Source organism: Lissotriton helveticus, chromosome 6, assembly GCF_964261635.1.
Source record: "Lissotriton helveticus chromosome 6, aLisHel1.1, whole genome shotgun sequence".
NCBI classification, from domain to species: domain Eukaryota; kingdom Metazoa; phylum Chordata; class Amphibia; order Caudata; family Salamandridae; genus Lissotriton; species Lissotriton helveticus.
The window spans coordinates 439,672,676-439,694,748 of record NC_136067.1 but is presented as its reverse complement, the minus strand read 5'-3'; the positions used below and the strand labels follow the sequence as shown (position 1 = coordinate 439,694,748).

The following is a 22,073-nucleotide window of genomic DNA, read 5'->3' as shown; positions in this document are numbered from 1 at the left end:
TAATGTAATATGCTATCTCATCTGTAAGATGATATACAATATTTGTAATTGCATCTGTTTCATTAAGTTTAAAGTAAAACAATTACACTGGCCCCGGTGTTATTAGTCCCAATCCGGCTAAATAGCTTCCAAATGCATACTTCACGGCCATCCCACTATCCTTTGTTGCATCATACTTTTCAGTGCAGTCATAGATAAGCAGATTCTGTAAAGGTTTCTATATTCTAGCTTTAAAAAGTAGGCACCAATTATTCACATATCCTCAAATAAACTCTCATTGAGCTTCAAGAGTCAAATAAGCCCAATTAGTTCACATTGAAATAGAGAAAAATGAAAGGCTAAAATTTCATTTGTTCTGTGAAAAATTGGGTTGTTGGTTGAGGAGAATGTGAACCCTCTTCAAGCAACAGGCAAAATCCCATTCAGCGTGACAATCTAAAGTAACTAAATTACCCTGTGCTTAACCCTCTGTCACAAAAGCAGTCAGTAATAAAATTAAAATACAGCACAGGAAAATCACACACCAATTTAGAAACATAGAGTAACTTTTAATAAATTATTTGACACTAAAACAACAAAATGTGAATCAGTAGAACCAGAATTATGAATTTTTAAAGTTTAAGGGTGGAATTAGTGCCTAAAAGATCAAAGGCAAGCCGCAGAGATCCCCTTGTGAAAGACTGGGGCAAAGTTGGATACATAAAGCGGATTAAGCCAGGTCTCGACTTACCTTCAGACGTAGAAGAAATTCTGTAGAAAAAAGTCTGAGAAGGTAAACTGAGAAGGAGAGAAACCTTGCAATTATCAAGGTTTATCTCCTAAGCGATAAAAATCGGCTGAAATGCATGAATATTGCTGTAAAGTCAGCGATATTCATGCATTACCGAGCTAATGCTCTTAGCCATGTTATCCACCTACCATTGGATAATATGGCTAAGAACTGCTCTGGGCGTTAGCTTTTGGAGATAATTGCGTTTAGCGCGATTATTTCCAAAAGTAGGTAATAGGAGATAGCGATGTTAGTGACTGTTTCCAGTTGCTAACATCTTGGCACGCCCACTTTGCTTGTCATTAGCGATAAATATCGCTGACATGCAAAGTGGGCCCCAAGATGATCGCTATCTCCTACTAGCTGTCGCTAACTGGTGTTAGCGACAGCTAGGTAATAGGGCGATAAAATTATCGCCGCTTTAGCGGGAAAAATTCGCGCTAAAGCGGCGATAAGGCCCTTGGTAATATGCCCCCAAGTTCTAGAATGTCAATGTTCTCTCTGCAGACGTAACGGTGACTAACTCTGTCCGGGCCCCTGCTGACTGGAGGATGGCTGACTCTGCCTCAACCCCCAACAGACATGTCTCTAGCTCCGTCCAAGCCCTTGCTGCCTTTCTGATGACCAACTCTACCCCAGCCCTCTCTACTGGAAGCCATGATTTGAAAGGAACTCGAAGTATGCTCACGTTATTTATTACAAGGTTTCAGTTAGCAAAAACGTGTTTCCTACGAATAAAAACAACTGCTGATTTACAGCCTTTTGGGTTCTTTCCAAATTACTTGGTTAAACAGGGAGCATGGTGCCTGCCCCGAACACAAGCCTCGAGCATTCAGAATGCCTAGCTGTCATTCTAAGCCTTCTATCCTTTGCTTTCATTTGGGCACAATAGCAATTACAGCTTACAGAACCTCTTTTATGGTCTGTACAGTACTGCTTTTTAGTCATAAGTGTGCACATCTACTGTATTAACGGGCAAAAGTGTGAAGTTGCTCTCACATTTTCTTCATAGGCGTGAGAAGCAGAAATGAAAACGAGTCCACACACGTATAAATAACAAATGCAACACAGTTCAAATATACACACATGTGTGTATGTATGTGTCTGTGAGACTGATACTAATATTTGCCTCCATTTATCACAGAATGTGTGAGTAAGCGAGAGGAAAGTGTTGCAGTTTCATTATGAAGGTATTTGAGCAGTATGTGCATCTGTGTGTGAAGTTGTGAATGTGTTTGAGTATGTGTGATAGCAAGAAAGTATGTTTATGTGACAGACTTTGTTCCCTTGGTATCCTTTCCCCTCTCCTTGTAAGTCCAGCAGTAATGTATGTACTTCTGGCCACGTGCCTATCGGCTACAAAATATGGATGCATGTATATTTGTTTATGGCATACCTAATTGTGTACATTTGCTTTTTACAAATCTGTTTATGCCCCAACATGTCATCCATTATTGGTTTATCTGCAGCCATCTAATTTTAAGGGAGACAGATTGAGAATGGTGGTACAAATGGGTCTAATTGAGTCAGTCTCAGTGATTAAATATGTGCGCACACTTAGCTAATAGTTTGTTAATAGTGTACAAGGAACACTTGGTGAGGTTTACAAAGGGTATGTAGAAAGAGTCTCACAAAGTGTGGTTTCTGACGTCCGTTAGGGCAGCATTTTCTGTCTTCAGTTATTCTCCAATCTGGGTTAATATTTTGCAATGTTCTTTGGTGCAGGTGAATCTAATCCAAGGCGTTTAGGGAGTGTTTGCATTTTGTATTGCTCTACCTCGTGATCTTCTGCCACCTTCCCTTATCAACATGTCCAAGTGAATGCCCAGTCATCTAAAGGTAGGCGCTCTTCACTTTAGCTGGATGTTCTATTGCCTACCAAAGTTTGAGACAATCTATGGAGGGGCTTCTCTTTAATACACATTCCCTACGTCCCTGCCGCTTGCCCCCAGGCCCCCACTTCAAAATGTTAAATACGCTTTATTCCAACACCAATTCAGAGCGAGCCTTTAGTCTGGTGTCATGTAGCCCGGATAGTGGGTGGACATAGTTTATAAATCAAGTATAGTTTGGGTAAGAGCTGTGGTTGTGGTGGGATAAGAAGATGCACCTTGAAAGTAAAATGCCCGCATGTGTTTGCAGCTGGGGTACCTGCCTTATTTGTCTAGACCTAAAATACTGGGGGATGATCTATCTGGGTCTTCATGACAGACCGTTTTTAACACTCATTTTCAAAAACCTGGACAAGTGATTACTTAAACAAGATCACCTTCTATAGTATTTGCAAGGCACTGGAATTATGTGATTGCATCTGTTTGTGCATAATTATAGATTTGCAGCATTTGCCACATAATCCATCATCTGACGCATAATCTGCAGATGTTAACAAAAATACATTTGTTTCTAGCTCACACGGTTCAAAAGTTACTAAAAGTGCTGCAACGTGCTTTGCAAAAGTTGACTGGTCATCTTTCTGTTGCTTGTTGCTACATTTGGTTGTTAAACTGCTACTATTGAGGTGTAACCAAACCCCACCCAGTGTTAACAAGTGTATAAAATGACAAAAAATGAAGTCATGCTATCCAAAAATCTTCTGCATTATGCTGCCTAATTTGCATTTTCATGCCACATAATTGGCTCTCTCTTCTGCATAATTCCAGTGGCCCTCTGTATCAACCATCTCCAGATAATTGCTTTCACCCTGGTAAAACAGAGAAAATGGTAGTTTTTAAAATATTCTCAAATAAGTTTAAATCTTATATTTCCCTGGATATATAGGCACGATTAATAATTAGTCAGCCGTTTAATTGAAAGTAGTTTACTCTGTTTTAATTTGTGATGTGTAGTTTTTAATATCGATAATGATTTAACACACCTTTCTCTTTTTTTGTTTGTTTTTAAATGACTTATGGGTCATGAACAAAAACTTTCGTTAAATGACTTACTTACTGATTAAAGTAAAGTAAAGTCCACATTTGTAAAGCGCACAATCACCCGTAAGGGTCTCTAGGCGCTGGGGGCCGTCGGGAAGATTAAGCGAGCTATTGCCCAGAGTCACATGGTGCTGGGCTAACCTGCCGCCGGAGCCGGGGATCGAACCGTGGTCCCCAGATTTCAGCGTCAGTCGCCCTGGCCGCGGCGCCACACCTCTTGACGTCCAAGATTAATTAACAGGAGGACTGATAAACAAGTAAATAGGCAAGTGAGTGAATGAATTGGAGAGTGTGTGAGAGGGATTGAGTGACCAAGGGGGGGAGTGAGTAACTTGGGCTTCCATTGAGTTGATCAGGTCAATCATTAGTGATACAAAAACTAAGTAGCTGCCAAATCCAATACAGGGTTTCAAGAAACCAGGTGAGGGTGTGAGTGCACCAATAACTAAGGTAAATAGTGAGTGAGTGTTTAACAAGGGGCTCCCGCAAAAGGGCAAATGACAAGATAGACAAAATGAGTTTGAATATCTAGAGCTTATCTGACTGAGGACATAAGTAAGTATATTGGCTTGAAAATGCACCATTTGCCTACTCTTTTTTCAAATATTTCTCGGTTGGAGAACCCCCCAAACCCTCCCATTAGCATCTGGGTTTGCTCGCTACATGTCACTTATCCCAAACTTTTGCGACACACCACTTTCAAATGTCACCAGCCACCACTATTTCTATTTTGGGCATTTGTAAAGCGCCTGGTGACGCCACTGGCGTGTCCCCGCGCTGTAGTAAGTGAGCAATGACCACCCTCCCGCCCATAAGTAGTTACCTGCTAAAAAGGTGAGTTTTGAGCTTTTTTCTGAACAGGGTTTCAGAAGGTTCAAGACGTAGTTCTGGAGGCAGGATATTCCAGCATTTGGGAGCGAGAAATCTAAAAGATCTCCCTCCCATACGAGCCTTCCTAACCCTGGGAACCGTCAGCAGTCCGGTCTGAGACGACCGTAACTTACGGGTAGGCTCGTAGTGGGACACCAGATTCTGAAGCGGTACAGGGGCTTTACCACTCAGGATCCGATGACATGTGGAGAGGGTTTTAAACTCAACCCTCTCCTCCATAGGAAGCCAGTGGAGGGCTTGAAGAGCAGGAATTGATGGTGATCTCCTAGGGAGCCTGAGTACAAGCCGTGCTGCGGCGTTTTGAAGGACTTGAAGGCGGCCCATGACCTTTTTCGTGGCCCCCAGATAGAGCAGGTTACCATAGTCAAGTCGTGAGGTGACCAGGGCGTGCACCAGCAACTTCGAGCGGAAATGGGAAGCAGATCTAAGACTTTCCTTAAGGCTCTTAGGACCCCGAAGCACATCCCCGTCACCCGGCTCACCTGGGGACCGAAAGCCAGGTCTTTGTCCAGCCACACGCCGAGGTTCTTGGCCTCCTGACAAGGAGCCGGGACCTCACCCAGACAGGGCGGCCACCATGCCGACGACCACGCAGAGGGCCCTCCCCCCACCACGAGCACCTCGGTCTTGCTACCGTTCAATTTTAAACAGTTAGCGGACATCCACGTTGCAAGATCTTGCAAGCAATTTGCCCCATTGTTGTTTCAAGTTAGGAAAGAGTTGAAGACTCACCTCATTAAACTACACTTCATCAAACTGCAATATTCACCCACATCCCAGATTTGGCTCATATTGCTCGTTGACTTTATGCTTGTCTTTGACTATGCACAGCCTTCTGCTGCGTTTTGACTAGCTTTGTGCTATAGAAATACCATATACATACGTGCATACATATAACATTATCTTGTATATCACTATCGTTCTAATGGACATTTACTAACATAAAAAAATGTAACATTTCTTGATTTTCCTTCCTCTGATTTTTAAAACGTTTTCGGTGTCATTTTGATTAATACATATTATGTTTCTTTTTCATTTGTTTGGAAATGTTATTTTGTTGTTTCTTGGCTTTAATGTTGTTTGGTACTGCTTTAACCCAAAACAATCTTGTTGCTTCTGATCTAACTATCAGAGTTTGAAAAGAGTTGTCTCAGTGAACTGTGATATAAACCAACATGATATTATAGTATTAAGTTGTTAGGTTGCACCTCCCCACCCATCTCCTTCCAAACTTAGTCATTGAAATTCTCTGCTTTCTTTGGTCTTCCTTGAGGTCTTGGAAAAAACGATTTCTGTAGTTGAAAAAGAAAAAGTAAGGAAACACCTTCAATGCCTTCATGGTGCCACCTTCAAAACGGCTTTATTTATCTCAAGTTTAGAACATGAGTGCAGAAATAACGAGCACATGGCTCTTGTTTGGATTGTTCATTCATCACAAGTGAATATATATTGAATATACTTGTATTGCATAAAGGCAAATTCACCCTTAGTCGAAATAGCACATCTGCTACTGTAATTACTTCTCAAAATATTTTAATAGAAGTACGATGTTATTCAAATTTTTGGGATGGGTACGGATTCTAACCACAATGGCATTTTCATCAATGTCAATCATTTTAATCAAACAAAGGTTTTAGTTATTTATTGGTTAATTCCCCATTTCTTACATTAACACTTCTTGTCATCCTATTCACAGCTGACCAAACGGGGATGTTGTTTGTAGGGGATGCATTAATACAGGTGAGGAAACAGGAATTAAAACAAATTAATTATTACTTGAGCTCAACCATGTTTGTTTGCATTGTTCCAGCCAGTGTCTTTATTTATTATTTATTTATGAATTTATTTTTTCCAAATTTTTAGGTCAATGGCATAAATGTAGAGCATTCTACACATGAGGAAGTGGTGAGTTGTATGCATTTTGTCTTAGTTTGTTTTATTAAGAATAAGATATTGTTTATTATTATACCTTACAGTCGATATTCGTAGCTATTTTAATTATTTTGCAATACATATTTAAATAATACCATATTTTTGCATACCTGGAATGAGTCTAAGAATATCCTTCATTGTGTGGGTACTGACTAATAAATGCATGCAGTAACCATTTGCAAAGTTGAAGCTACCCCAGACGGGTGTCTTCCAATGTTTGAAAGATCTCAGCAGGCATCAAGGAGAACATTGACTTTATGCTCTCTTGTTTACTGCCTTCAGTGTCTGTGTCATAATGCCAGGATTTACACGATTAATCCCGCCTCGTCAAAACTCATTTTGTTCAGAAAAAGCAGTCCTTTGCACTATGCTTGATTACTTTGTATAGCACAGCACAAATACTAGATTGAGTTGTAATTCAGATGAAGCTCAAAGACCATTCCACTGCCTTGTGACATGGGATATTTGTAAATGTATCCCCATATTCTCAGTGTTGTTAGTCGGAAATATATGGTTGTAAGATACAGATTGTAAGATACAGATTGCCAATTGTGAGGTGTGGATTCGCACCAACCAAGATGGCCGTATAATCCTTAAGATCCGTGGTGGGTGTTACCCTGCCCCCATTAATCTAATCTTAATCCTCCCGACTCTGGCCCACACAGCATATCGGGGTGACTGTGATCACCCGCTGCACCCCTGGGAGCTGATTGGGAACTGGGGGTGGCATAGCGAAGACAACAGCAATGGAGGAGGCCTGAATGTGTGGACCCAGGTGGCAAAGTGTAGCCCGACAGAGGGCGGACTGGGAGGGGCTGTGCCTCACACATAGCACAGATCACAGATGCGGCAGAGTCCTGGCGATGCCAGAGCTGCCTGAAGTACCCAAATGAAAAATCTTTCCACCACCACCACCCGCAGCGGGAGAGTCGAATGATGGTGAGTGGCCAGCCAGGAGTGCAACAGTCGACCCACAGAACACTGAGTCACAGAGGAGACCCACCTGAGGAGGTTCGGCCAAGTAGGGGAGTCAAGGGATCCGTAGAGAAGAACCCTGGCTTCAGGAGCAATGGTGGAGGGCCTCTAAGAGCAGCATCCACTGCAGCATGCGGATTGGCCTTGACTGTGAGGGAAGGCCGCATGCAGTGGCGGCCGGGGCCTGGTGACTCCACCGTCCCCATCTTCAGAGGGAACATCAAATGAGTAAGTTAAATAGGAGCATTGGGGGCAGCAGAGACAGCCCCTTATACACCAGTGCCTGGTAATCAGTGCAGCGGGTTGTGGAGTGGGTGCCTCACTTTTTCACCTCTCCCCCAGGGTACGAGATGCTGGGGAGGTGCAGGAAGAGCCCCATTGCCAGGAGCGGGTGTGTGTGGCAAACAAACCGCTGAGGAGGAGGCGGTCCAGCCAGTCAGTGGACTTAGTGGTGGCAAAGGAGACGAGACAAGAACATCTTGCTGCCCCCCTCCAGCTGTGGTTGGTGGAGAAGTAGGTGAGGGGCCCAGGCCTGACACATTGGAACCTGAACATAGTGATTCAGGCAGGGAAGTCCAGTAAGCACTGCAGATGACAGTGTGACTAAGTAGGAGAAGGAAGGAGGGTAACCCAGGGATCAGGCATACCACAGGGTGCTGGTGAGTTGGTGGGGTATCTCCCCTCCCCCTAGCGCAGTGAATGGTGAAGTAGCCATGGGAGGATGGAGCAGTCCCTACAGTTTAGCAACACATTGGTGCTAAAAAGCAGTGCAATTGCAGAGCCCCATATTGTGACCACCCCTCACTTTGGGGCACGACATGGTAAGGAGGCTGGCACAGGTGTAAGCAGACATCTTCAGAATCTAGAGACGCAAGTGGGACAGCAATGAGACCATAAGGGGCACCCCTGGCCAAAGCCAACCAGATGTATAAATATTCAGTGCCCAGACAGGTGGCGGAGGAGGGCCTGACGTTCGTAAAGGGCCAGGCAGCTGCAGAGCCCTCTTTGGTGGCCATCATAGAGGCTATATCTGACTTAAAAAATACCTTGGAGCCCAAGCTGGACAAGGTAACTGTAGACATTAACCTCCTCTGAGTGGATGTAAACAAGATATCAGAGAAGGTTGCAGAGAAAAATATCTGATCACTTCAATCCATGACACGTCGGTTGGAAAAAAAGAGCAGCAGCTGACTCACCAACACAAACTCATAGCAGCAAAATTTTGAAGACCAAGAAGGTCGGGTCTGCAGAAACAACATAAGAGTGGTGGGGGTCCTAGAGGGGGCAGAAGTCTGCAGTGTGGACCTTTTTGTGGAAGATCTTATCCTCAATAATCTGAAGCCTAAACATCCGTCAACCTTTTTCATGGTTGAAAGGGTGCATAGAGTGCCAATCCCAATGCCAAATCCCGGTGAACTCCCCAGACAATTATAGCCAGAATCCTCTACTACAGGTGCAATACTGCAGGTTGTCAGAATCCCGGGATACCTAGTCCACGACCACGTAACAATTTGGTTCTTTACGGACTTTATGCTGCAGGTGCAGAGGCAACGGCACACCTTTGTGGAGGTCAAGAGAGCACTCAGTGCAGAACACCTCAAATGTATGATGTTGTCCCCGAGTTCTCAGGGTGCTGGATGGCATGTCCTGGTACTTCATTACACCAGAGGAGATGTGGGACTGGTTTGAGGGGGGTCGAGTGGCAAGGAGACCACAGAGACCAGCCAAGGAGCAACGGTGGGACTGAAAAGAAGGCAGTCAATGAGGGATGCAGGATGCTGACGCAGATGAGGAGACTGATTGAGTTTCCATTCTACAAACCTGACGAAGTGATCAAGGAGGGTTGTTCCCTGAACTCCATATGAAAGCAGTTTGGTCGTGGGTGTGGTTCTCATCCGGAATCATCCATCCAAGGCACCTACCCGGGAGGCTGGCCGGAGGCATGGACATTGGATTACCCACCACCGCGGAATGTATGTAAGTGCAGAAAGGATAACTGTGGGCTGTAGGTGGACACCAACTGCTAAGTGAACAAACAAGGGGTAGAGCCACTAAATGGTCTGATGCAGCGGTGCTGGCCAACCCCAAGTTATGGTAATAGCTATTTTTGGGTGACAGGCACTCTGCAAATTAGGGATATGGGTGGTTCCAGACCTATGGTGCAAGGTAGCAGGGAGGGGGCATTTCAAAAGAGAGAATCTTTACAAAGTTTTGATTTATGTTTGAATTTTGTGATTGTTGATAACACTATGGAAATACCAGTTCAACACACACGCAACACTTTTAATTTTAGATAGGACATAGCAGTACAACCAGCGTTGGCCCGAACGGTCCAGATGTGGAAGGTCAATGGCCTTGGTGACATGAACAGGCGTACCATGCTCCTACGATCCCTGTGCAGACAGTGCCCAGATATAGTCCTATTGAAGGAGACTCACCTGAAGGGAAACCGCTATCTAGCAAGAATACATTTGGCTATACCCTCTTGGACCACACTAGGTTTATGTCAGGCTCCAGAGGGGTGGCCATTCTGATAAAGAACTCAGTCCCCTTCCTGCCCGGATGCAGGTGGCAAGACCCCCTGGGTAGAAATGTGGCACAAGCAGGGACCTGGGAGGGTCACACCCTGAACCTCTGCTCCACATACATAACACCAAGACTTCATGCAGACACCTTCCCGGAGGTCAGTAAACTACTGATGGATATGGCCCCGAGTGTCCTGATATTGGGAGGCGATATGAACATTCCAATGTCTCCCGATATAGATAGGATGTAGACTTCCCTTCAAACCACAGTCCAGGAGCTGCTGAGAGAATTTCTGGAGGCGATGGGGCTTGGAGATCTTTGGTCATTTGCACATAATCCAACAGCCAGGCAATACACACATTTGGCGGTGGCACATGGTAGTGGGTCCCACCTAGACTACATCACAGTGCACAAATGTAGGGTAAGTCTGTGGGGCACATCAGAGAGCAGGGGGCATTTCTGATCACTCCCCGGTATAAGTACTACTCCAGGGACTAATCCATGATCTTACCCTCCCGCCTCGCATTGATCCTTGGCATCTCAGGGTCCAATGATTTTGGGGAATGTTAAGGACAGGACAGACCAATATTTACTGGAAAACATAGGGTCAGTTGACTCCCCCAACATCCTATGGGATGCCTACAATGAGGCAACACCCAAGTGTTGATGGGGGGCATGGAAGAAGTGACGCCCCCCATCAACCCTGGAAAGGGATGTAGAGGCACTGGAGTCTAAATGGAGCAGGAGAGGGACCCTGACCACTTACTGGGGTACCAATTGCACTATAAGCAGAGGGAGCTGAGAATACAATACAAACCCCTATTTACCAAAGGTAGGGACATAGCCAAGGCGTTTTCGGGGTACTATGAGGCCCTATGCCATTTGGTCTCCAACAGATCCAGGGACAACTGTGCGGATCTGCTCGGGGATATCTCCAGTGGAAGAGAGAGAAGAATTAGACAGGGGCCTGAAAGGTGAAGGAGACAGGAGTGCAATATGAAACATACAATCCAGTAATGCAAAAAGAACAATTGATGGACAGAATGCAGAAGAATGTCATACATTCACCCCAGTACAGAGATCTGGGCCTAAATCCATCATTTTGTTGCTCACCATGCCATTCCTGTTTGGACCCAGTCATATGCAAACCAGTATTGACCCTGCGCCCAATGGGAACAGTCCAGCCGGAACTGCCATGCCAGGTCCTCCTTGGACTGGAAACAAGCATCCTAGTACCCCTTTCAGCCCTCATCAGCCACGATAGCTTGACTCCAGTAGCATGGAAAGCACAAGATCCACGTCTGGGCACACCCGTCCCACCAGTACAGAGATCTGGGCCTAAATCCATAATTCTTTTGCTCACCATGCTATTCCTGTTTGGACCCAGCCATATGCAAATCAGTCTTGACCCTGCGCCCAGTGTATGAAAAGTTTCAGCGCTCCATCCATCATCTCCTTGTGTTTGCTTTCATACAAACCAGTAAGGCGACAGGTCTGAACAGGCTGCCCACGGAACTGTATAAATGTGTGGCAGATAAAGTGGCACAAACTATGCTCAACATGTTTCAAGAGCAAGGGAGAGCGGGCAGCTGGCTGAAGGCGTCAAACTAGTCGCCATAATAATCATCCCAAAAAAAGACAAATCTCTGGACCATTGTGACTCATATAGGCCCATCTACTTGCTGGATTTTGAACCCAAAGCTTTGGCCAAGGCACTAGGCATTAGACAGCACCCAATACTCACCTCAGTTATCCATACCGACCAGTTGGGTTTTTTGCCACAGAAGAGTACCAGGCAGAATCACCAGCAACTCTACGGAGTCATGCAATGATGGCGGTCCGTCTAACTGAGGCAGTGGTGTTGCTCTCATTGGATGCTTGTATGGCATTTGACAGAATCAAATGATCATACTTGTTTGGAGTCCTGACAAGAATGGGCTTTGTGGAAAAATGTTGTGAATGGGTCAGACTTCTCTATGGTGACTCAACTGTGAGAGTCAGGGCATTGGGGTGGTGTCCAGGTCATTCATACTGCACAGGGGCACCTGTCAGGCATGCTCTCTTCCCCCCATGATTTTCGCACTGGCACTTGAGCCACTCACAGTGTGGGTGCCAAGATCTGCTTGTTAATGGTAGCGTAAGTGTGGGAGGCTGGGAAGAGCATATTTCTCTGTATGCGGATATTGTCTATATGTGCATAAACCCCAGCAGACAATCCATCGACTCCTACACATCTTACAGCTGTTTGGCAGCTACTAGGGATACTAGATAAACTGGGATAAATCCCTGGTGTTTCCGTTTGCCAGTGAGCTCCCCCCTGACATCCGCTTGTGCAGTGTTGGTAAGGAAAGAAAAGTTCCAATACCTGGGTATCCATCTCACTTGATGAGAGGGGGAATTCATATTACTCAGCATACTCCCACAGTTAAAGAGGTTGAAGGAGGATGTTACCCACTGCAGGCAGCATCCGATCTCCTTGATGGATCGATTTGTTCAAGATGATGTCCCTTCCACATTTATTATACCTGCTCAGAACACTCCCTACAAAATTCCAAACAAGGTTTTCCAGACTATTGACTCAGAACTCTGCGACCTGTTGTGGGAAGGGGATACTCCGCAAAAGGCACTGCGAAAACTTCAGCACTGAATGTACAAGGGTGGTTTGGAAGTTACAGACATTAGGTACTACTACCTTGTATCCCAATTGATAAAAGTTAACAACTGGGTGTTTACAGGCACCACAGAGCTGACATATTGGCTGGAACAGTACTCCAGCTCCCAACTCATACGCAGACAGTAGTGCGAATGTGGCGAGAGGTGTTGAAACAAACTGAGGGCTCAAAATGACTGCTCAGACCCCTCTCTGGACCTGTGATGGGCTGCAAGAGGTGGGACACCTACAGGGCTTCCGCAGCTGTAGCCTAATAGGTATTGATCATCTCGGGGATGTCTGGCTAGATGGGGCAATGATCTCTTTGACGATCTAAAGACGGAAGACAAGATGGCAGATACCGAGCACTTCCGATGCCCTATGCTGCCACCTGCCAGAAGAAGAGCAGATACCAAAGTACTCTCCCCTTGAAGACTTCTTCTGGACCCGATGGTGGAAAAGGCCATCTCTCATACCTAGGAACCATGAAAGAGATGTAGGAAGCAGACATAGGGCTCCTGGAGGATGATTATTGGGCAGAGGCACTGTAATGCTCTAAAGGGATTGACATGTGTGTGTGATTTCGATTGGTTCAGCTCTGTATCTTACACAGGTCGTATGACTTTAAAACACTCAAATAAAGATGAGGCTGTTGTGACTCCGATCGATGCACCAGTGGGCGCAGGAAGGTGGGATCCTTCTTTCATATCATTTGTGCCTGCCCCAACATCCAGTGCTAGTGGGAGAGATTGACCAGGATTACGGCCGCAGCCATGGGTCTCCAGGTCCCACTAGAAGCAAGATGGCACATTTTGGGGATAACAGGGAAGGAGATGTGGCCCAAATACCTAGGAAGCTGGTTTATGCTGGCCCCGGGGCTAGCATCGAGAAACATTGCTCGTGCATGGGGAGCAGTGGCCCCACCTAGTGTGAGGGACTGGAAAATCAACATGGTCTGGTGCCAGCAGGCAAAAAAGGTTATTTATCAAAGTAGAAGATGCCCCAAAAATTAGGAAAAGGTCTGGGTCATTGGGACGAGTATAGGCATATTAGATAACATCCGATACAGGCCCTATAAAGGAAATAAACCTCAGGCATGGGTGTGTACAAAAGGGGACAACATGTTCCAAATGGAGAGACCTCTCATTACTCATCCTCACAATTTACCGACTGTATTACACCTCTCTTTCTGTAACAAACTGCAATGCTGTACCAAGCAAATGTTTAATAAAAAGAGTTCTTAAAAAAGTATTATCAAATGTAAATTCATGTTTTGTGGGTGTAAGGACTCCACTTGAGTAAGCAGGTAAGTAGCTAATTTCATTGAGAGCAACCAGGTACATCTGACCACATCTGCAACTCCCTCCATCTGCCATCCTAACATATTCTATATTCTATATTCTATAGTCTATATTCCAGAATTTGTGGCATCCTGTTACCAAGGAGCTAAATCAGGATACCGCATCTTCCGTCATTACACAATAATAGCAATAAATTGTATAACGATACAATTGCACTACTATATCTACCAAGAGGAATACTACCTTCCAGAAAAAGACTTACATATTAATAGTAACTAAATAAAGAATACAATACACCACGCATTTCCAGATCCTATCAGAGAAAGATGACAGTAAAAAGCTTTTAGATAGGTACAAAGCCTATATGGATTCTGCACAGGAGAATGGTGGAAATCATAGTTATACATGTGGTACAGCAAATGTCATACATGTGGGTACAAAGCATAACATGGATTCCACATGAACCATCCACCCATCCTCCCTTTCTTACAATATATTACATTACAAACCTTTTGAATTTCTTGGGTAGGACCACTGGTCTACCCTTATGCATAGCTGTTACACCACCACACTGGCCTAGAAGCTGAAACGAAGAGTCGCTAACCGTACCCCCCTGAAGAAGGAGCAGTTACAGTAACTTCATGTGACCTGATGTTGATTTCTTTTGAATAATGGCGTTTGAGCGCAAAACAGTATAACATAAGAATAAGGCAGTAGCTGAAACGCGCCATGTTATGGCTGGCAAAATGAAATAAATAAGAATTTTGGAGAAAATCCAACACCCCTGTGAGTGCTTCATTCATCCCGACGGGAGGAGGACGGAGCTTACATATATATGTATGTATATATATATATATATATATATATATATATATATATGTTTGAGCAAAAGCCTTTGAGCTTTGAAGAGGGCTACTCACACGATGTCTGCCCTCCAGCCTTTCTGCCCTGCAGCACACATTGCCAGCCTTCATGTTTCAATTAGCCAAGTTCGACGCGTTTCAGGGCCAACGCCCCTTCCTCATGAACTGCGCATAAAGGGAGATGAAAAACACACTGTTCTTTCCTTTTCCGACCTTTATTGAAGGAGAGGAACGCCTACAGTGGGCGTGGCAGTAGTTGTAGATACCAGCGGAATGCTGGTTGATGCAGTCCAAAGTCAGTGGGTCCAGTGTTTAACCCTGAGTGGGCTCAGTCCCTTTATTGATTTGTGCGTTATTTTCCTTAAGTAGGAGGAAGGTTGGCATTTGCGTGCTGAAATAAAATTGGCATCGTGTACTTCAAACGAAAGGGAGACAGTTCCTTTTCTGAAGCGCCTTCCTGCTCCTGCTGATGTAATCTGGAACAACAAGTGGTGCCCCTCTCCCACGGCCAAAGGTAGCCGTGCAGGAATGTGTTTGAGCAAAAGCCTTTGAGCTTTCAAGAGGGCTACTCACACGATGTCTGCCCTCCAGCCTTTCTGCCCTGCAGCACACATTGCCAGCCTTCATGTTTCAATTAGCCAAGTTCGACGCGTTTCAGGGCCAACGCCCCTTCCTCATGAACTGCGCATAAAGGGAGATGAAAAACACACTGTTCTTTCCTTTTCCGACCTTTATTGAAGGAGAGGAACGCCTACAGTGGGCGTGGCAGTAGTTGTAGATACCAGCGGAATGCTGGTTGATGCAGTCCAAAGTCAGTGGGTCCAGTGTTTAACCCTGAGTGGGCTCAGTCCCTTTATTGATTTGTGCGTTATTTTCCTTAAGTAGGAGGAAGGTTGGCATTTGCGTGCTGAAATAAAATTGGCATCGTGTACTTCAAACGAAAGGGAGACAGTTCCTTTTCTGAAGCGCCTTCCTGCTCCTGCTGATGTAATCTGGAACAACAAGTGGTGCCCCTCTCCCACGGCCAAAGGTAGCCGTGCAGGAATGTGTTTGAGCAAAAGCCTTTGAGCTTTGAAGAGGGCTACTCACACGATGTCTGCCCTCCAGCCTTTCTGCCCTGCAGCACACATTGCCAGCCTTCATGTTTCAATTAGCCAAGTTCGACGCGTTTCAGGGCCAACGCCCCTTCCTCATGAACTGCGCATAAAGGGAGATGAAAAACACACTGTTCTTTCCTTTTCCGACCTTTATTGAAGGAGAGGAACGCCTACAGTGGGCGTGGCAGTAGTTGTAGATACCAGCGGAATGCTGGTTGATGCAGTCCAAAGTCAGTGGGTCCAGTGTTTAACCCGTTTGAAGTACACGATGCCAATTTTATTTCAGCACGCAAATGCCAACCTTCCTCCTACTTAAGGAAAATAACGCACAAATCAATAAAGGGACTGAGCCCACTCAGGGTTAAACACTGGACCCACTGACTTTGGACTGCATCAACCAGCATTCCGCTGGTATCTACAACTACTGCCACGCCCACTGTAGGCGTTCCTCTCCTTCAATAAAGGTCGGAAAAGGAAAGAACAGTGTGTTTTTCATCTCCCTTTATGCGCAGTTCATGAGGAAGGGGCGTTGGCCCTGAAACGCGTCGAACTTGGCTAATTGAAACATGAAGGCTGGCAATGTGTGCTGCAGGGCAGAAAGGCTGGAGGGCAGACATCGTGTGAGTAGCCCTCTTCAAAGCTCAAAGGCTTTTGCTCAAACACATTCCTGCACGGCTACCTTTGGCCGTGGGAGAGGGGCACCACTTGTTGTTCCAGATTACATCAGCAGGAGCAGGAAGGCGCTTCAGAAAAGGAACTGTCTCCCTTTCGTTTGAAGTACACGATGCCAATTTTATTTCAGCACGCAAATGCCAACCTTCCTCCTACTTAAGGAAAATAACGCACAAATCAATAAAGGGACTGAGCCCACTCAGGGTTAAACACTGGACCCACTGACTTTGGACTGCATCAACCAGCATTCCGCTGGTATCTACAACTACTGCCACGCCCACTGTAGGCGTTCCTCTCCTTCAATAAAGGTCGGAAAAGGAAAGAACAGTGTGTTTTTCATCTCCCTTTATGCGCAGTTCATGAGGAAGGGGCGTTGGCCCTGAAACGCGTCGAACTTGGCTAATTGAAACATGAAGGCTGGCAATGTGTGCTGCAGGGCAGAAAGGCTGGAGGGCAGACATCGTGTGAGTAGCCCTCTTCAAAGCTCAAAGGCTTTTGCTCAAACACATTCCTGCACGGCTACCTTTGGCCGTGGGAGAGGGGCACCACTTGTTGTTCCAGATTACATCAGCAGGAGCAGGAAGGCGCTTCAGAAAAGGAACTGTCTCCCTTTCGTTTGAAGTACACGATGCCAATTTTATTTCAGCACGCAAATGCCAACCTTCCTCCTACTTAAGGAAAATAACGCACAAATCAATAAAGGGACTGAGCCCACTCAGGGTTAAACACTGGACCCACTGACTTTGGACTGCATCAACCAGCATTCCGCTGGTATCTACAACTACTGCCACGCCCACTGTAGGCGTTCCTCTCCTTCAATAAAGGTCGGAAAAGGAAAGAACAGTGTGTTTTTCATCTCCCTTTATGCGCAGTTCATGAGGAAGGGGCGTTGGCCCTGAAACGCGTCGAACTTGGCTAATTGAAACATGAAGGCTGGCAATGTGTGCTGCAGGGCAGAAAGGCTGGAGGGCAGACATCGTGTGAGTAGCCCTCTTCAAAGCTCAAAGGCTTTTGCTCAAACACATTCCTGCACGGCTACCTTTGGCCGTGGGAGAGGGGCACCACTTGTTGTTCCAGATTACATCAGCAGGAGCAGGAAGGCGCTTCAGAAAAGGAACTGTCTCCCTTTCGTTTGAAGTACACGATGCCAATTTTATTTCAGCACGCAAATGCCAACCTTCCTCCTACTTAAGGAAAATAACGCACAAATCAATAAAGGGACTGAGCCCACTCAGGGTTAAACACTGGACCCACTGACTTTGGACTGCATCAACCAGCATTCCGCTGGTATCTACAACTACTGCCACGCCCACTGTAGGCGTTCCTCTCCTTCAATAAAGGTCGGAAAAGGAAAGAACAGTGTGTTTTTCATCTCCCTTTATGCGCAGTTCATGAGGAAGGGGCGTTGGCCCTGAAACGCGTCGAACTTGGCTAATTGAAACATGAAGGCTGGCAATGTGTGCTGCAGGGCAGAAAGGCTGGAGGGCAGACATCGTGTGAGTAGCCCTCTTCAAAGCTCAAAGGCTTTTGCTCAAACACATTCCTGCACGGCTACCTTTGGCCGTGGGAGAGGGGCACCACTTGTTGTTCCAGATTACATCAGCAGGAGCAGGAAGGCGCTTCAGAAAAGGAACTGTCTCCCTTTCGTTTGAAGTACACGATGCCAATTTTATTTCAGCACGCAAATGCCAACCTTCCTCCTACTTAAGGAAAATAACGCACAAATCAATAAAGGGACTGAGCCCACTCAGGGTTAAACACTGGACCCACTGACTTTGGACTGCATCAACCAGCATTCCGCTGGTATCTACAACTACTGCCACGCCCACTGTAGGCGTTCCTCTCCTTCAATAAAGGTCGGAAAAGGAAAGAACAGTGTGTTTTTCATCTCCCTTTATGCGCAGTTCATGAGGAAGGGGCGTTGGCCCTGAAACGCGTCGAACTTGGCTAATTGAAACATGAAGGCTGGCAATGTGTGCTGCAGGGCAGAAAGGCTGGAGGGCAGACATCGTGTGAGTAGCCCTCTTCAAAGCTCAAAGGCTTTTGCTCAAACACATTCCTGCACGGCTACCTTTGGCCGTGGGAGAGGGGCACCACTTGTTGTTCCAGATTACATCAGCAGGAGCAGGAAGGCGCTTCAGAAAAGGAACTGTCTCCCTTTCGTTTGAAGTACACGATGCCAATTTTATTTCAGCACGCAAATGCCAACCTTCCTCCTACTTAAGGAAAATAACGCACAAATCAATAAAGGGACTGAGCCCACTCAGGGTTAAACACTGGACCCACTGACTTTGGACTGCATCAACCAGCATTCCGCTGGTATCTACAACTACTGCCACGCCCACTGTAGGCGTTCCTCTCCTTCAATAAAGGTCGGAAAAGGAAAGAACAGTGTGTTTTTCATCTCCCTTTATGCGCAGTTCATGAGGAAGGGGCGTTGGCCCTGAAACGCGTCGAACTTGGCTAATTGAAACATGAAGGCTGGCAATGTGTGCTGCAGGGCAGAAAGGCTGGAGGGCAGACATCGTGTGAGTAGCCCTCTTCAAAGCTCAAAGGCTTTTGCTCAAACATATATATATATATATATATATATCAAGCCACAAAAAGTTTTACCCTTTCAGATGAGCCACACACAGGAGGATGATTCTCCACGTTTATTTCAGAGGCAGCAACTTGAAGTCATGGCATCATTGCAACAAATAAAATGCCGACGCGTTTCGTGAATTCAATCACTTTTTCACAGGCATAGTGGTTAAAACAGCTGCAGAGCATTTTATCTTCTTTCAGGACCCCGCCCAGTAAATACCGGCAAAGCCTCCTGGTACTCGTAGTCTCTTCCCTCAGTGGGGTGCTGTGCGCTGTCACAATCCAACCAAATTAAGCCCAAGTGGGTTTGCACATAATGTTCATGTTCTCCATGCTGCTGAGTAAACCTTCTGATATGGCCTCCTGTCCTTATGAATGCTGAAGTGGCACCAAATTCGGACCGCTGCTCTGCGGCGGGGCTGCATCCCCGACTGGGTCAGCCGGTAAACATCAAGCCACAAAAAGTTTTACCCTTTCAGATGAGCCACACACAGGAGGATGATTCTCCACGTTTATTTCAGAGGCAGCAACTTGAAGTCATGGCATCATTGCAACAAATAAAATGCCGACGCGTTTCGTGAATTCAATCACTTTTTCACAGGCATAGTGGTTAAAACAGCTGCAGAGCATTTTATCTTCTTTCAGGACCCTGCCCAGTAAATACCGGCAAAGCCTCCTGGTACTCGTAGTCTCTTCCCTCAGTGGGGTACTGTGCGCTGTCACAATCCAACCAAATTAAGCCCAAGTGGGTTTGCACATAATGTTCATGTTCTCCATGCTGCTGAGTAAACCTTCTGATATGGCCTCCTGTCCTTATGAATGCTGAAGTGGCACCAAATTCGGACCGCTGCTCTGCGGCGGGGCTGCATCCCCGACTGGGTCAGCCGGTAAACATCAAGCCACAAAAAGTTTTACCCTTTCAGATGAGCCACACACAGGAGGATGATTCTCCACGTTTATTTCAGAGGCAGCAACTTGAAGTCATGGCATCATTGCAACAAATAAAATGCCGACGCGTTTCGTGAATTCAATCACTTTTTCACAGGCATAGTGGTTAAAACAGCTGCAGAGCATTTTATCTTCTTTCAGGACCCCGCCCAGTAAATACCGGCAAAGCCTCCTGGTACTCGTAGTCTCTTCCCTCAGTGGGGTGCTGTGCGCTGTCACAATCCAACCAAATTAAGCCCAAGTGGGTTTGCACATAATGTTCATGTTCTCCATGCTGCTGAGTAAACCTTCTGATATGGCCTCCTGTCCTTATGAATGCTGAAGTGGCACCAAATTCGGACCGCTGCTCTGCGGCGGGGCTGCATCCCCGACTGGGTCAGCCGGTAAACATCAAGCCACAAAAAGTTTTACTCTTTCAGATGAGCCACACACAGGAGGATGATTCTCCACGTTTATTTCAGAGGCAGCAACTTGAAGTCATGGCATCATTGCAACAAATAAAATGCCGACGCGTTTCGTGAATTCAATCACTTTTTCACAGGCATAGTGGTTAAAACAGCTGCAGAGCATTTTATCTTCTTTCAGGACCCCGCCCAGTAAATACCGTCAAAGCCTCCTGGTACTCGTAGTCTCTTCCCTCAGTGGGGTGCTGTGCGCTGTCACAATCCAACCAAATTAAGCCCAAGTGGGTTTGCACATAATGTTCATGTTCTCCATGCTGCTGAGTAAACCTTCTGATATGGCCTCCTGTCCTTATGAATGCTGAAGTGGCACCAAATTCGGACCGCTGCTCTGCGGCGGGGCTGCATCCCCGACTGGGTCAGCCGGTAAACATCAAGCCACAAAAAGTTTTACCCTTTCAGATGAGCCACACACAGGAGGATGATTCTCCACGTTTATTTCAGAGGCAGCAACTTGAAGTCATGGCATCATTGCAACAAATAAAATGCCGACGCGTTTCGTGAATTCAATCACTTTTTCACAGGCATAGTGGTTAAAACAGCTGCAGAGCATTTTATCTTCTTTCAGGACCCCGCCCAGTAAATACCGGCAAAGCCTCCTGGTACTCGTAGTCTCTTCCCTCAGTGGGGTGCTGTGCGCTGTCACAATCCAACCAAATTAAGCCCAAGTGGGTTTGCACATAATGTTCATGTTCTCCATGCTGCTGAGTAAACCTTCTGATATGGCCTCCTGTCCTTATGAATGCTGAAGTGGCACCAAATTCGGACCGCTGCTCTGCGGCGGGGCTGCATCCCCGACTGGGTCAGCCGGTAAACATCAAGCCACAAAAAGTTTTACCCTTTCAGATGAGCCACACACAGGAGGATGATTCTCCACGTTTATTTCAGAGGCAGCAACTTGAAGTCATGGCATCATTGCAACAAATAAAATGCCGACGCGTTTCGTGAATTCAATAACTTTTTCACAGGCATAGTGGTTAAAACAGCTGCAGAGCATTTTATCTTCTTTCAGGACCCCGCCCAGTAAATACCGGCAAAGCCTCCTGGTACTCGTAGTCTCTTCCCTCAGTGGGGTGCTGTGCGCTGTCACAATCCAACCAAATTAAGCCCAAGTGGGTTTGCACATAATGTTCATGTTCTCCATGCTGCTGAGTAAACCTTCTGATATGGCCTCCTGTCCTTATGAATGCTGAAGTGGCACCAAATTTGGACCGCTGCTCTGCGGCGGGGCTGCATCCCCGACTGGGTCAGCCGGTAAACATCAAGCCACAAAAAGTTTTACCCTTTCAGATGAGCCACACACAGGAGGATGATTCTCCACGTTTATTTCAGAGGCAGCAACTTGAAGTCATGGCATCATTGCAACAAATAAAATGCCGACGCGTTTCGTGAATTCAATAACTTTTTCACAGGCATAGTGGTTAAAACAGCTGCAGAGCATTTTATCTTCTTTCAGGACCCCGCCCAGT

General features: G+C 46.0%; 1 protein-coding gene across 1 annotated transcript in view; it reads left to right on the top strand.

The window, feature by feature from the left end:
• SNTG2 (syntrophin gamma 2) overlaps nucleotides 1–22,073 on the top strand; it is a 1,262,328-nt gene that overhangs the window by 346,855 nt on the left and 893,400 nt on the right. Inside the window, exons 5-6 of the mRNA XM_078647499.1 lie at nucleotides 6,290–6,333; nucleotides 6,457–6,498. Coding sequence (XP_078503625.1) covers nucleotides 6,290–6,333; nucleotides 6,457–6,498 — 86 coding nt within the window. The remainder of the gene's footprint in view (nucleotides 1–6,289; nucleotides 6,334–6,456; nucleotides 6,499–22,073) is intronic.